The sequence below is a fragment of the Carassius gibelio genome, chromosome B21 (assembly GCF_023724105.1).
Source record: "Carassius gibelio isolate Cgi1373 ecotype wild population from Czech Republic chromosome B21, carGib1.2-hapl.c, whole genome shotgun sequence".
NCBI classification, from domain to species: domain Eukaryota; kingdom Metazoa; phylum Chordata; class Actinopteri; order Cypriniformes; family Cyprinidae; genus Carassius; species Carassius gibelio.
Genome location: NC_068416.1, coordinates 16,783,209 through 16,800,496, shown reverse-complemented (window position 1 = coordinate 16,800,496; position 17,288 = coordinate 16,783,209). Strand labels below are relative to the sequence as shown.

Here is a 17,288-nt window from a genome sequence, read left to right as displayed (position 1 = left end):
ATGGGTCGAACACATGAAAAAGCCAGACAAACTTAAGTCCATTTTTATTATTTTTTTCTAACTGCAGATTTAAGGAATACAATTGAACATTGTTATTTTGAGACTCATAAATAAAAAAAACAACACTACAAAAACAATTACTGTTAGTAGGGTGTAAAAAATTTTCACTATTAAAGGCACAAAATGTACTTAGTGACAACACTGAGAAGAAAACCTGCAGCATTCGATCTCTTTAAATTCTTTATTTTTTTTTCACACTCCATCAGAGAACACTGAAATGTTACAAAGAGATGTGTCTGATCCTACACCGAAAGAAAGACTACATTAGGAAACTGATGCCAATATCTGTAGCACAACATTCAGAAGGAGTGCTACAAAAAATAGCATGTTACTGGAAAAGACAAAGGACCGTTGCAAAGCTCTAATGCAAATTCAAATTTGTACAATTGACAAAAAAAAAAAAAAAAAAAAAGACAAGAAAAATTGGGCACCTTCTAAGATTAGGCTAAGATTAGGTGCTGAGGTAGACGCAACTATAACAATTCAAATAATTATAATAGAACAAACAAAAATAAAATCCCCAGAAACAAAACACTATATTCTTAAAGAGCAACAGGACTGGCACTTAAGCTGTCACAAGGGAGGAAAAAAATACAGACAAGCCAGAGAAGGAGAGGAGGATACAGTAGAGAGAGGGGGAAGAGAGAAACTGCTTTGTTACATAAAAAGCTTTGTTATGCTTGGTCCGACAGGGCAATTGGTCCTCAGTGCTAATATAAAAAAAGACAACGTCTTGGTGCTTTGTTACTCAAACAGTTTAGTTTTGACCTCAATGGCACATGCATGGCAACACAGCATGAAATGGCTACTCTTTCTAGAACACCACACTGGAACACAGTGAGCCAACTCCAGGGATGCAATGATAACATAAGTACTTTAAACAACAAATAAACATGTCTAGTAGGGGCAGTACAAATGTCGAATGTTAAAGGGACCTGGTTGAAAAGTTCAATCAGCAAACCTGTTGCTGAGGCAAAAAAAGAATGAGGAAATGAAAGCAAGTTTGATTCTCAAACATTAATTTTTCCCCCCTCAAAGCAGGATATTCATAGTGAAAAACGCTCTTATTCCAATCCAAGGAATGTTTGGCTTGTCTTTCTCGAACTGTGTATAAAACACTACAATACTGATCGGTCGCCAGTGGAACCACTGAAAATAGACCAAATGATCATCACATAACAAAAACGTGAATCGATCCGAGATCATCATGGCATCCCTGGAGCCCTGAAGACACCAATATTTTTCTTGAAAATACAGAAACTAAGCAGATATATGTGGACAATTTGTTGAACAATTTCATTTAGGCACAAAGATATTACAGAAACATCAGAAGAACATTGAGGGAAGAACTATATCAATGCCAATATTTTTTTAATCATGGTGAGAGAAAAGTGGCATATAGAATATGACTTTCAGATTAGTGCATTCGACACTAACGTGCTCTCACACACGCGCACTCACACACACACACACACTCGCATTCGTTCTCAAACACGCACACTGTGAAAACACTCAAAACAAAGTACAAAATCAAAAAGGTACACTAACATGTGACCTAATATCTCGTTTTGTTGCCACATATTGCAAAACTCTGTTTTACTCATTTAACATCAGTCGACATTATCCATTTACAGAACAAAATATATATTTCAGCCTTTTTTTTCATGGAGCTACTAGATTTTAAATTCTCACAGGGGGCAAGTATGCCCAAACTCACAGTGTTTTCCAGAAAACAACGGCAAGACACACGACAATTGCGTTTCCTTTGACGCGTCTTCCCATCCCTTCTTTTTTAGTCACTTCAAGTAAAAAACAAAACGTTGGCAACATTGATTGTTTTGTTTGAGATATGGTGTGCAATGGAATTGATCATTGGCATCACATCTTTTTTTGTTTGTTTGTTGTTATTTTCACAAAGGAGAATGTGGCTGATTTAGTCCTTCACCTGCAATGTATTGACATCCAGAAAGCAACATTTACCACTATAGGATCACGCACTGTCCAACATTACCGAAGAGGAGCAAGGCAAACGATTCAAACGAGAGAACAATGATATAAAAAAAGAACTACAAAGTTTTGCCCCGCTGCAACCTCAACAAATGGAAAAAAGGGACTGACACTTAATACAAAAATATCACAATTTTATATATCAAATGGCCTCTGTTGGCTCTTGCTCAGGACTACACTCATACAAAGAAACATGTCAACTGACAGGATTTTTCGTGTTTTTTTTTCTTTTTTCTTCCTTTCATCTTTGATTACCACTTGCAGTCCCAATTGTCCAACGCACAATGCACTGCTGCATATGACCTGTTCTTGGCGGCTCACGCTCTGTGAACCTTCTTTTTTCACATTACAAAACTACAATTCTATTCACATATTGTCAAGTTTAACTTTTTTTTTTTAACTTTTCTTTTTTTTTTTCAGACTTTAAAGTACTACACTTCACTTGTTCCATACGCACCTCCCAGATCAACTCCGACCCCGAACTTAAGGCTTCAGAAATCTATTTTCTGCTCTTAAGGTAACATTTACAGGGGTGGGGGTTCTGATTATTTTTTTCAATCCACTTTTCCTATAAGCAAATCTTACCCTTTCATATTCGTCGTTTCCGACGTACAACACTCGAAAGCGTGAGATGAAGTTGCAATAACGCAAAACACAACAATGTGCTTTCGCAAACGAATCGCAACAAAAAGAAACAAAACTTAGAGGTAGCTTACAAAAAAAAAACGACCAAACCCACAAGCTCTTCAACAAGCAGGGTTAGTAAAACAAAACAGACAAAACCAAAACATAATACCAAGTTTGGTAAGATTAACGCAAAGAAAAACTACACAAACTTCGAACGAAAGACAAATAATCTCTCTTCACCACGGCACTTAATTTCTTAAGCACATAAAAGCACACGTCGCTCCTGCTCGCAAAGCAAACAGTCAAATATACAAAGAAACAAAGGAAAAATTAAAACAAGCACATGAGGTCATGACAAAAAAACGTAAAAACAAAAAACGAGGTAATTCAAGTACGATGTGCTGAAGATAATCAAGGTATAATAGGAAACACAAACAAAGCGAAAGGAACCAAACCAAAAGAGTTGATCTGCTCTGTTCATTCATCCCAGCGTTCCCGGCTGGACAGGCCAAGCCTCGTGACCACCTACGAACACACGGATATGTGCGGACGAGCCCTGTACGTCACAGTGCCGCTCAGTCTGCAAGCCACCGACAAAAGCAGCTTTAGTCATCATTTTGGTCTCTATAACAACAGCATAAACAGTTGATTAGATTTCTAGTGTGTAATGGATGTTCTGTATGTATTGCCAAGTTACTCGTTTCAAACGGTTTAGCGATTTCAGACTTGATGAGGGAAGGAGGAGATAACGTGAGCATGTACAGTGTGTGCGTGTTATTCCGCTTAAAATAAACCCGAAATGCTGCGCTTGAGAAATCAACATCAAACAAAAACTGTCGTCGTGAAGTCAGCTGGTAATGCACGCTATGCCGAGAGAAAAAAGAAAGTGAAAAGACATTGATGAGCAGAGTACTCAGAGCTTAGCTGATTTGTACGCTGGTTAAACCAATAAGCCCTTAATGAACATGAATCATATGGGAGGGATCTACATGCTGACTGTCAGCCGGGCATCGCAAGCATTTTTCGCAGGAAGCTTACGTTCCAGTTTGCAGTAATGACCCTGATGAACATGACGGTTCATATTTGCTGTGGAGTACCTGACTGGCACGTTACTGGGTCTAAGTGCTTCCTGCACACACATCTCTGAGCGATAAACACTGTGTCTGGTTCACACTACTGTTTTTGTACCAGAAGAGGGCATCCTTATGAAGAGGAGGAATTGTTGTTGAAGTGTGTGTCGTTTGACTGATAAGACATATTTAATATTTGGGACGTAAGCTGACATGTAGAGAGTGGACTTCCCATATGATCAGTGCTGCGAATGGATACACGGCTGTAATATGATGCTTTTTTAAAAATGTTTTGCTATACTGACAGGGTAAGATTTCTGCCTTTTTAGTTCCTGTCCGCCTTGCCTTGCCCAGCCCCTCCGACAAATCCGTCCATTTCCTGACCATGTTTCCAGGCGCTTTAACCCCTCGCCCTCCCGCTCCCCTCCCTTCCCGTCGTCTTCCCCCTTCAGACGTAGCAGAGGTACAGGTAAGTCTTCTCTATCCTCCAGTCCGGGGGGATGTCTTCAGGCTTGTGGCCCTTCATGTGCTTCTGCATGGCGGAGAGGCTGGGGCAGTATTCCAGGCAGATGGTGCACTGGTACGGTGAGGCTCCGTTGTGGGTACGCAGGTGTTTGATCATGGCTGAGTAGTCCCTGGAGCGCTGGTGGCAGAGCTTGCACTCAAACGGCTTCTCACCTGCATGGAGAACAGAAAATGTCAAGATTTTGCACGACATGTCAAGAGATTTTGTACTCTGAACAGTGCTGCTGATATTCATGAACAGACAGGAATACTCATCTGTATGGAAAGTAGGAATATGATTAAGTGAATGACTCTCCTAGTAATGCTATATGGAACATGCATAATCCATAGATACTTTTTAAATCAAGATTTTAATGTCAATTTACATAAGACTAAGGTTGTGTAACTGGTTAACATTATTATACAGTTGTTTAATATATATATATATATATATATATATATATATATATATATATATATATATATATATATATATATATATATATATATATATTTATATATATATATATATATATATATATATATATTTATATGTGTGTGTGTGTATGTACATATTCACTTATATAGATAAATCAAACAAATAAAATGATGAATAAAATTGATCAAAAGCAACAGTAAAGACATTTACATCGTAATTTTTTTTTAAATAAATACTGAATGCTGAAATATAATCACAGTTTCCACCACTGAAAATAATAATAATAAGAAATGTTTCTTGAGCAACAGTTAGCAATGATTTATAAAGAATCATGTTATAATTGCTGCTGAAAATGTAACATTTTTTAATTTATTTTATTTTAAAGTAAAATGATATTTAATAACTAATGATTCGACTGCATTTTAATTTCTAACTACTCTCCAAATTTTTTGGGATGCATATTAATATACACACACACACACACACACACACACACACACATATAAATTACAATCTCATTACAGACAAGTGTACAAAAACTTTGCAGTCATTTGGAATAGCAGTGAATGTTGCATTTGACAAACTAGCTACATGGTTAAATCTGTCTCTTAGTTCAGAATGTTGACAGAAACCTCTTAAAGAGACAGTAAGGCAAAGCACAGCACATTTGTTCCGACGGTGAAACTAAGTCATCTAAACGTTGACCTTTAAAAATGTCACTAGGGAAAGCATTGATGAGTTGTGGATTGAAGAACGCTCATGTTGGGTAAAGGCATCCTGGGAATGCAAAGTCTCTGCGTTGTTTGTTCAGGTCTTCTGTTTGTTTAATGGAGGAATTGAGGAACCTTGACCTCGCCGGTTCGAGCAATGTCATGTCCGTCTACCTTTGCGTATGCAAAGGCTATAATGAGACGGCCATTAAACTGTCGACACTCCAGTGATACATGCACGTGTGGTCAGTGTACTTTAACTGCACTGTAAACAGGGCAGCCTCAGATAACCAGGCAATAATGAATTGCAAATGGAGCCGAGTTATTGATTGCCCATCGACAGGAGCAGGGCTGCCAATGTCGATGCTTCATCAAGCGGCTCCCTTTTTGTATGCAGTGGCCTTTGACTGTGAGCTTGTCGTTGTTCTTGTTATCTCGGGCGCTCTGTACTCGCTGCCGAGGCTTTACTCCATCCCCACCCCACCCAAAGAAGCCAATTATTCGACAGGCTTTCTTGATAGTTTGGCTTAACGGCATCGCTTTTTGAGTGGCAGAGGAGGGGAAGATCTGGTGTCCGTCGTGTACGTCCGAGAGACCTGGTCTCTACAGTAACGCGCTAATCCCTTTGTCAAAGAGTGAGCTGACAGCACTGGAAATGGCCTGGCCTTTGGTGTGAGCTTTACAGAGCGCCAAGACATAGGAATCTATCAGATATCACCTTAACAAGAGGAAAGGGGCTCTTTACACAGGTCTGAAGCCAAACAGAGGCAAGGCCTGCTCTGGCATCGGCCTCAGCTGTGATCTAAAGATCTGATATGACGCTCGCCCACTGACAAGGATAACAGAAAGCTGCTACATGTGACCGTAGCGCTTAATGTGATTTAAGTAGGGCATGTTACTGAATCAAAATCCTCACTGGTACTGGAAAAGTAGTACAATAAACCAAGGAAGACTATAATACCCTAAGAAAGCTTTTGCAGTCGCCTTGGCTTGATAAACAGGAAGAAGGAATGCACAGTACCTGTATGGACACGGTAGTGGGTCTCTAGCTGGTGTTTGAGGCTGAACTTCTTGCCGCAGCCGTTACATTCATAGGGTTTTTCTCCGGTGTGGATGCGCTTGTGCCCCTTAAGCGTGCTCTCATCTCGGAAGCAGCTGCCGCAGAACTCGCACTCAAATGGATGGTCACCTGCTGGTCAGAGGTCTGGTCAGTATATGTAGTATATGCAGGGTAATGTTAATCAAACGTGCATTAAATGTTTAAATTACACTTAAAGGGACAGTTCACCCTAAAATGAAAATTCTAAAGCCTCTGTTTTATCATTTCTTTGCGCACAGAAGTATTCTTGTAGATTAAAAAAATTACGGTTGAGGAAATTGTAACAATTTCCTTACTATCTTTCTAGGCCTTGAACGTGGTGGTTCCCTTGCTGTCTATGCATGGTCAGAAAGTTCTCAGATTTAATAAAAAATGTATTATGTTCCGAAGATGAACTAAGGACTCATGGGTTTGAAATGACACGAAGCTAAGTAATTAATGACGATTTAATTTTGGGGGGAACGATCCCTTTAAATGTTTAATTTCTATAACTTTAGTGACATAGAATGACATTGTTGCAGTGTTGTGAGACAAACATAACTATGTTTATAGTTGATAAACATAGTTGATGGAGCCATAAAACAGTTTATACACTGTTTTACACTGATATACATCGGAAAGCAATCTTCCAATTAATCATTTGCACAGAAACAACAATAAATAATTTTGCATCACCGCAAAACAAAATGTAACAAGAATAGAAGAATGAATTTTACAACCTTTAATGTCAATAAACTGAATATACAAAAGCTGTAAAATTAAAATGTATATATATATATATATATATAAAAATGTTAGATAATAGGAGGAAAAAATCATGAGGAAAAAAAAAAATAACCATAGTATTTCTTTCTCTCACAAAAGCATAAAACAGCTGGCCTATAAGATTTATTTGAAATCAAGCCATCATAAACTCTCAGTACAATATGATCAGTTGTCTGTTATAGGTCATTGTCATTTATATCTTCCTGTCTTCTTGCACTGTAATGGATATTCAGAGGTCAGTAATCAGTGATATTATGATATGCGGGGGTGTTTCTTTTTCTGCTCTCTGGTCTAATTGCGTTTCTGTGTCTCACTATCAGCTAACCATATATCACTCTCTCTCCGTACAGATGCACGACTCCGCCAGGCGTGTAATGTTCCCCATATTTAATGCATTTCACTTCTGTGCGGAGGGTTTAAGTCATCGTCTATGACCTACGCGTTTCATTATCTGGCTGTCCGAGCGGCACCGTGCCTGGGAATAAATTGCATTTCTCGTTATGTACTGTCATGCTCAGACTCTCGCCGCCTCCCGTTACCAGACAATGTCAATTTCCTCAGGCATGTTTTGTGGCGAGAGGCAGCTAAACGCCTCACATTTACACGGCTGCTCGGGCTCCACCGTCTTCACTTCACCAGTAATAGGAGAGAGAGAAAAAAACCAGGAGATGACACGAAACAGAAAAAAAAACCCCATACATTTCAGAAATCAATAAAAGTGACAGTATTTATTTGTGTGCATGAAGTTATCAGTCGCTGTAAGAAATTTGGCGCTTCGAAATGCCTCCTCCGCAGAAGAGATCACAATCCATCACGCTCCCTGACTGCTCTCGGGCACGCGACGAGAATAGCAATCATGCCAAATTCACCTGACTTTAATTGCGCCTAAGCTGGCGCTTCAATCGAAGACATCTGCGTTAGCCTCCAGAAAACTGGCCACCAGTTCAATCCGCAGGCTTGCTTCTACCCTCTGTAAAAGCATCTTTAATCTTTATTTGACAAAATAATTTGTGACAGCTCTCTCCTGATACCACAAGGCACAAATTCTCGCCTGGTATTTTTTTAGGCTACCTGTTATGTAAATGCAGCGTGTCGCTGCTATAAACAGAAGGCAATTTGCTTATCAAATTCTGTTTGGCGGCTTTGCTTTGTTTGGAATACATTAAGCTTTGAGGCAGTAAAGATACAAGGTGATAGATCAAGATGCTGTCACAGACTGCGTGTTCCTCGGTTCCTTTCTGTGTCTGTCTGTTAGTCTGGTGGCTTCAAGGCACAAAGAGGGCGGAAAAGACATTTGGGAAGCTCGGGGGCTGCCACCTGCGTCCCCGTGCCTCAGGGGACCGCTGCGGTGGCGTACCTGGCCGGGGTCTGCAGGCACCGCCTGGCAGGGCCGAGGCTTACGTTAAGGCAGGGGCCGAGTTCATTATGCGCTAAGCAGCGTAAATCAAGGATCCATCACTGCCAGGGTCTCGACTGGGCTGCACTATCAAACACAGCTGCGAACACAAAACACCCGCCGCAGATGGAAAATGGGCTCCGAATAAAACACAAGCACAGAACAACAACGGAATATTAACGAGGCACGGCCGGCAGCGTGCAGAACAGAGGGGGGAGCGAGGGGACTGCTGTGATTATCAGCCCTAATGGATGCCAGCGTTCGCTCACACTGCGCACGCCTGTAAAAGTACACGAGCAAGTATATTCAAGAGCAGAAATTCCTCTCTAAAATCAGCGGAAACGCATGTAATCATTTGCTGAAATCCTGTCAAAATCGGTTCTGCATCAGCATTTAGGTGGAGGTATGACTGAAATCAAATTTAAGCTTGGGCATGAATTACTGAGTAATGACTGTGTGGGCCCATAATCACTCATTTAACTTCTTTTTGAGTGGGCACCACACACATGGAGCAAAAGGATACAGTACGTTAAGCTATTGCTTCAGTGTTTTTGCATAGCAGCGATTTAAGAGTACATACTGCAGAAAATACTTGAAAATACTTTGAGTTCGCTTGCCTATACAAATGAATTTATTTGATTTAACCTATACAACTGATATTAGATAATTATTAGATAATAGTTTCATGTATTTAATGCACTAAATAAAGAAAACAAAATGTGCAAGCTATACAAATGAAATTACTAACAGCTCTTTACAGATGTTTGGATTCTGTAAGGTATTATGTTTCTAAAAAAGAAGTCTCAAGTAGTCTCAAGTCATCATATGTTGATTTGTTGTTTAAAAACACTAATTATTTATCTTATTATAATTTAGAGGAAAGAATTACAGATTCCACAGTTTTGAAGTGTAATTCATGTATATAAAGAAATCGTAAAGATATAGAATTCAACGTTTTAAAATCAATAAAATGCTGAAAGGCAATATTAATAAAATGTGAATGTATATATTGTTAATGATTAATCATTTATAACTATTATAGATTCAGTTATACTTAAATTCCACTATATAAAGTGCGCAAATGACTGAAATGTATGTTAAACATCAATCACAAAATGTATGTTAAAATCTTTGAGACTTTTAAATCTTTCAGAATGTCTATGATTGAATGGCAAAACAAGTTTATATATATATATATATATATATATATATATATAAACCACCTGGTGACTCAAACACAGTAGTGGTGATTGTTTTAAAGTAAATTAATGTAACAATGGCGACTTCAAATATATTAACATAATTAATTCAAGGAAGTTATTTCTGGTGTGGTGTTAATAAAAACCCTATTGACAGGGTTGTAGGAGTACATAAAATCAAAAAAGGTTGGAAAACATGGCTCTGGAGGAACATCCGAGTGCTTATCACATCAGCGACTCAGTTTCCAGCATTAAAATAAAATACACTGTGAATGAGATTAAAAAGATCAAAGGAGAATTAAACACGAGCAGTGAGTCTTCTTTTTTTGTCCTCTTCAAGACAAAATTTAGAGACTTATTTTTGGTGGTTTTTGCAAGTGCCAATAGCAGTTTTTCCCTTTCAGCTCCTTGACAAAAGCCCCCACATCACATTAAACGGGTGCTTGCTAGCGCTCATTGTAATTTAATACACGCCTACAGAGAATTGGGTTCAAACTAGCGCGACGCTGCATCACAGCCTCTCTCTCTCCCTCCACCGTGTCTGCGGTGAAGCAGACCGCTGACATTTATATGTGCAGGCGGGAGCGTCGGCTCCAATGTACAGTCCGGCGAGGACATGTGAGTACAGTAAGCGTTCGGCCACCTTGTACCGTCAGCCGCCCAATAAAGGCAGGGTGGCCTATAAACAGGCGGGATTTGCTCATCACCCACTTTCGCTTCAAATATTCATCCCTGCCGCTGCTGAGTAAAGCAACTCTGACACGTCAGGCTGTTATTTAGGGTCATAGATGAACGGGGAAAAAAGCTTTCTGAAGAAAATGGGATTCATTTCCAGTGTCTCATATTAGGAGACAGTAATGGAGACTGTTCCCCGAGACGCCGCATCTGCTCAGCCATGCATCTGGCCACATGGGGATGGATCCGCCGTATAGCAGGACTAGCCCAACTGGGGAGGGCGATATCTGCGCTGTCACAAGCCATCACAGCGCTTTGGCCTTTCGCTAAATGACATGTCACTTCAGCCTGCTATCTTCATTCCATCCACCTCCATCCAGAAGGTGATGGGATGACAGGTGGGAGAAAAAAAGCCAACACAATGACTGTACCAGGATCCTGATTTAAACACTCACCAGGGTGAATCACATCTCAGCATGTTTAAAATAATCACTGGGCTTGACGGATGTGCGTAAAACATCAAAGAACCAAATTAGTATGTATTACTGATTCATTCCAAAAATGTGGCTCCTGAGGCTGTCGGTTATGCATAAATGCGCAACGTTAAGACACACAAGCTGAAGAACTGATGTGAGACCTGTATGCGAACGGAGATGGCGCTTGAGTGCGGTGTGGCTGGGAAATGTGCGGTTGCACTCGCTGCAGATGTAGCTGCGCACGCCTGCGTGGACCTCCATGTGCTGCTGCAGAGCCGTCTGCGTCTGGAAGCGCTTCCCGCACAGCAAACAAAAGATGGCCATATCTGATCCTGGGAACAGAAAGAGCGAGATGTTAGCATGACTGTACGATTTCATTTACAGGATGCATGTTAAAGTGTCCTAACTAACTAAAACACAGCAGCTTTGGCTTTTGGAGCAGGACTATTATTTGCCTGACTCCTTACTGAAAAAAAAAAATCATTATTTTGGCAATTACGGGTTTTTGTGAATCACACGATCACTGTAGAAACTGGACAATCAAGCTGAAAAAAAGACAATGATTCATTTAGAAAATACACTCAGTCTCAGTGGATCAATGGGACAATCTAATTCAGTACTACAGGGTGAGGTGCACATATAATACGTGGCACAAATGGTCGGCATTGGTTGACAGACACAGGAAATGACAAAACAACTAGAGTGGCTGGAATTAATATTAGCAAATCATTGAAATCTCTGGTTAAAAAAAAAAAACAGAATCACACCTGGGTGTTTAAATACATAAAGGCATAAAGTGAGCAATTTTTCCTTCACTTTTGCTTTGCGCTCATACACAGACTTACACTTCACACTTTTTTTTCAATTATCAGGCTCTAGAAAACTCTGGGGAAAGTGGGAGTGTTTTAAGCTCCGCTTCTATTTCATGAGTCGATAACACATCTTTGGGGCAAAGCTGCCACTAATTTAAAAATCTATGAGGAGCCCCAGTCTCATGTTCATAAAGCTCGATCAATCAGCATTTGCTGGGGAAAAAAATGGGAGCGATTGAGAGGATGAGAGGAGGAGTTCGAGGTGAGCGAGAGAAACGACTATTTCTGTTCTTAAATCTCAGACAGTGCAGCTGAATTGCTGCTTCTCTGCAAATAAATACTGACAAGCCTTCCTTCTGGCTTTCTCTGGGCCCAGCCGTTTCCCTCCCCCTCTTGCTGTCTCCATCTTTAATGACTCCTTACATCTCTTGGTTTATCAATAAAAAGGAAGGGTGGTCATTGATTATGGATGGAAATCCCAAAGAAGTTATGAGATGTGGAAAGCAAGTTTGCTTCAGGAAGGTTTCTTGGCAAAACTAATGGCTGTAAACTAACTTAAAAAGCTAAATTTAAGGGGGCGGGTGGAGGGAGATGAAAGACAGGGTGACGGGGGTAGGGAGGAAAGGCTCTGAGGAATGCGAGAGGTTAGGTGGACTCTGACCCAGGGAGCTCAAGGGTCTGCATGAGGCAGTGGGAAAGATTAAGCAATATCACCAGAGCTGCTCTGTGATTGCTCTTAAAATCCCGCATTATTTGTGTCTGAAAGATTTAATGATGATAATTTGCCCACTTTTCATTTCAAGTATTCCCTTCACAGAAAAGCCCAATCAGTGACCATGTTCTGTGCCTCATGTCTGTTTTTTTTGGTCACATTTTGGATCAATAACATTACGCTGTTAGCATGCTATAAAGAGAATAGTTTCCAGACAATATTTGAATCATTTCAAGCTCTGTTTTAAGGATTTTTTACCAGTAAAATAACACATCTTACAGTTCACTCCAAATGCACCATATTTCTCAGGTGGTAGAACACTTGCACTGAAGAACGAACACTATTTTGGGAACAGGAGAAGGGCAGGAGGACAGTTGATAAAGCAGCAGCCATGAAGGGAAGTGCAGTGTCCATGTGATTGGTGTTAGCTGGAATTAAGTGTTCCTCGGTGTGAAGTAAAGAGCGTCACAAGTAAATGGCCTGGCTGGGAGAAACTCTTCTGTGAGGTACTGAAGGGTAAGGCAGAGAAAAAGAACTAGAGAGAGAGAGAAAGAGAGAGAGAGAGAGAGAAGTGGCTGACCCACTCGCCTCTATTACAGTGCAAAATTGAGTTGGACAAAGTGACACCTGGATAGAGGACTGGCTTTGGCTTCTGCTGCCTGAGTTTTGGCATAATTTACCTCCACTCCTGTGTCTATTTATAAGGGCCTCTTGGCTCCATCGCAGTGTTAAGTTAATGGCTCTGAAGAACCATTGGCCGTTACTTAACAGCGGGTGCTCTGCACCGTTTAGGTATTGAGGGTGTTCCGCTTGTGTTCACCACTGCAAACACTTTCAAACTCCAGGATGGTTGTGTCCACATGATCCCTGGCTCAGAAGACAACTTCTAGGAATACCAGAAATCCACGTCTAGCATAATATTCCATGTAACACGTAGACATAATCACAATCTCCTAGACACCCAGTGAATACACTTGACCAAAGCAGTTTTCTGTCCTCTGTTGACATATTTGCTGTTGCAATAGGAAGTCTAGGGAAGTTTTTGGTTACAATGCAGCCCAAACAATTGGCTGTGTAGAGCAGGATTACGGAGTCATCAACATTTTTGAATGACCAAAATAAGAGATATACTATGCATTTTAAATGCATACATGTACTATAAGTACATTTTGTCCAGATGATTTCAAAGATTTTATACATTACCACAAAAAATAGTCTCATATTTAAAGATTGCAGTAAAGTATGAATGCAATACTGTTCTGGTTTTTTTACGCAAACAAACTGAATGGGGCTGTGATTAAAACTTAGTGTGAGAGTTAGACGAGTCAACTGTGTTTCCCACAGGGCCGATGCTTGAGCTGAGAAACCCCACATGGAGAGCGTGTGTCGTTCTAAGCTGGTGGGACCAAAGTCAATTAGCTTGAGTTTCCATTCACCCGTGCTGATGGAATACAAACTCCTGCTGCTTTGTCTGTCGCCAATACCACGAGGTGTGATGTCACCTGTTGCTCAGCGAAGAGCTTGGAAATGACACACCTGTTCTGAAGCTCCGCTTGGAATGTGTTACCAAGATGAGCATGCAGTATACAGGATGATGGTGTTTGAGCAGATGTATCTGATGTGTCACTAAAGCTACTTACTGTCAATTTGTGTTCCGCCAAACAAAAGAGTGCCAAATCAAATCAAACAATGATAAGTAATTATGTTTTTAATTAATAAGTGTGTTTGAACAAATCAGTTGAGGGAACAGTTTGATAACATCATGTTTTTGTTCCTCAGTGGGTGTTTGACAATTAAATTCAAGTTTATTTCTATAGTGCTTTTCATGATATCAATCGTTGCAAAGCAGCTTTACAGAAAATATTTAGTTCCTACATTACATTTAGGAGTAGGTTAAATGGTGAAATTAAAATAGTGAAATGTACAGTAAGAATCATGCAGATAGTAACAAATTACATGTAACCAAACAGATGGTGGACACTATTAACTGCAATGATTATGCGTTGAAATTAAACGTTGTGATTAAGCAACATTTTTTTATTTTATATGTTGTTCCTGTATCTGAGACCTTCTGGGGGGTTGGCATCATACTTCTCAGGTGTTTGGTCATCTCAGAAATAATTTTTCAAAGGCTTGCTTGTTTCATTCCTTAATGATTCAATGTTTTTGAATTAATCATTTGAATAAATGATTCAGTCACTTGTCTTATCGCCACCTACTGGTGTAATGAAGTAACCCGCGGAATAGGTCATTGAAAAATCCCTAGTATACAGTAATATTTGAATATTATAGGCATGTACGGTTAACTACACCCACAATTACGATTAGGTCCTCAAGTCAAAATGTAATAAGTAAATATTCATGTAGAAGACATCCAGGCAGAAAGGCAGACTGACAGATTAGATGGGTCTGCAAAGCACATGGGCTTGTGTGTCATATGTGAGTACCAGGAAAGCCAGTGCCATGAAGTATATACACTAAGACTGTATGGTATGCATGAAGCCTGTGAGAGAAGTTCAGGCCTGACAGCAGGAGGGGAGCGAGGGGTCATGGGGCAGCTGTTTGGGCCAGGTGGGGGTAGGGCTGCCCAGGCGCTCCGGGGCAGAGGGGGCCTTGGCAGCCCCGCTGAGCTTGGGGACAATGGGTGCTTGCAGGGGCCCAGGAAGGCGAGATAATATGGTCAAAATGGTGCCAAAACCATGCGACCCTTCTAACGTACACGGGGGTGTGCAGAGCTCTCAAAAGAAAGCCCAAATATTTAGTCCCACAATTAGTATAATGTGCAAAACACAGAACTTTGGCTCAGTGTGAAACTAGGCCATCAAGAGAAATTTACCATTTCCTACTGCGTTTGCAAGCGAGCATATCTGTGTATAGCATGGCGTACTGAGAACATTAGTCACGAGAACCCCCGAGAGCAGTGTAATGATTTTCATGGGGACTGCATCTTAATTATAATTGGGATGTATAAATGTGAGCATTATAGGAGCGCTTTACCACAGGGCTCTAGGTCTTAAGGGTAAAGCCACATCTAAAGGCTTTCTGACCCATTCATTTCCACGGTAACATGACGCTGAATGAAATACAAACAACACGGGGTCTTGCACTCAGAGCAATTGGAGAGAAATGGTTTTCCCTTGCCTGGCTTCATATCTCCCCTGTCTTTTTCCCAGTACAAATCAGATTTTTAGTCGGGAAGAGAGCAAGACAGATAGATAAAGAGATGTTACATGAGTGTTTTTATGATAGAGTGCTACAGGCTGCTGGGAAGTCAACAGGTACAAGCTGTTCCAGCAGCAGTGTGTGTGTGTGATGCGATATGTCTGCAGCATCGCTTCGGCCAGGTTATTCACTCACTCGCTCGCTCTCTCACTCCGGCTGACACCTAATGAGCCCAGACTACAGGAGGACTGCACATCCATGTAATCCGGGAGAGTGGCTGGGCATAATGTGGCATTAGAGGAGCCCAAGGCTTTCGAAGGGGGTTGCTGAGGGAGGGAGGGCAGGGACTGACAGCTTTGGTCTGGAATACAGAGCGTGTGACAGCACAGAGCGCTGCCTTAATGCATTCAAAACGCCTCTGTGCCTCTGACAAGAAAAGCAAAGAAAAGAGCTTCAATGAATTGTTTATTGATCTAACAGGAGGAGAGATGGTGAGACGGGAGACAGCGAGAGAGGGAGAGAGAGTGAGAAACAAAATAACATTTTGTGTGTTACTATCAAAGTGTCATTGGTCTCCGACGGTCTGCCTTACAAATACATGACACCCAACAGGGGGACGTGTAAAATATGCCATTTGATTTAACAGGTTTTCATCTCAAGAGGTGGCTTTTTAAAAGGAGAATTACAATGGCAGGCTGCATTTAAAAGCATTAAACTGATGCTTGGAAGGGAAAGAATGAGGACGGCGCAACCTGCGTTAAACCGTTGAAAAGATTGCTTCTCATTCTGGGGCTGGTACCTTTCCAGACTTTGCACCAATAATAGTTACAGATAATTCACTTTCGTGTCGGGCGGCTGCGGTGAGATGCCACGTTCTCAGATAGATTAATGCCACCAGATGTCATTGTAGAAGCCATATTAATTACCTCAAGATAATGTCATGGAACCATATGGTTTCTCCAGTGTCCATTTAGACAGAGAAAATGTCTTCATCACTCACAAACCCACATGGAAGAAATTGGCCCTATTGACTTTGACAGGTGTTGGAGGCAGATTCTTCATAATTAAGTAAGCTTTCAACACTAGCTCGACGTGACTGCAAAGAGGATTCGGTAAAACAGATTCAATCTTGACGATTCCAGGTTTAAGTCAGTAATCCTCAATTATTTTGAATCATCCTTAAGTTTTAAATGATTTCAAAAAGGCAAAAATCATTGTTACAATAAGATCCTTAAAATGGATATCAGTGCTTTCACGATAACAGGTTTCCATTACATGTTTATCATGGCCAAAATAAAATCACAACAACTACTGTACATTACCAATATATCTATAGAAACTTTGAAACATAAATAATGCAATCAGTAAAATTCATCTCTAACTTGCTTGTGTTCTCTCTCTCTGTTTTCGTCTTTCGCCACACTCAGTCACAGTATTGTCAACAATTTAAATTGCAATTTATAGGCAAAATGTGGCTTATTGACATTATAAAATGTTTCATCTTCAATGTCTCAATGAGACATTTTTTTTGCATAACATGGACAATAATATCATAAAGGGATGTAGATATTTTTA

General features: G+C 40.4%; 1 protein-coding gene across 4 annotated transcripts in view; it reads right to left on the bottom strand.

Annotated features, from left to right (window-relative positions):
• Nucleotides 1-27: 27 nt before the first annotated feature.
• Nucleotides 28-17,288, bottom strand: part of LOC127985693 (zinc finger and BTB domain-containing protein 16-A) — a 107,633-nt gene continuing 90,372 nt past the window's right edge. For all 4 annotated transcript variants that reach the window (XM_052587749.1, XM_052587750.1, XM_052587752.1 and 1 more), the window contains exons 5-7: nucleotides 11,189-11,359; nucleotides 6,439-6,606; nucleotides 28-4,442 (exon numbers count right to left, since the gene is read on the bottom strand). In XM_052587749.1, the coding sequence (XP_052443709.1) occupies nucleotides 4,213-4,442; nucleotides 6,439-6,606; nucleotides 11,189-11,359 (569 nt within the window). In that variant the 3' untranslated portion in view covers nucleotides 28-4,212. The remainder of the gene's footprint in view (nucleotides 4,443-6,438; nucleotides 6,607-11,188; nucleotides 11,360-17,288) is intronic.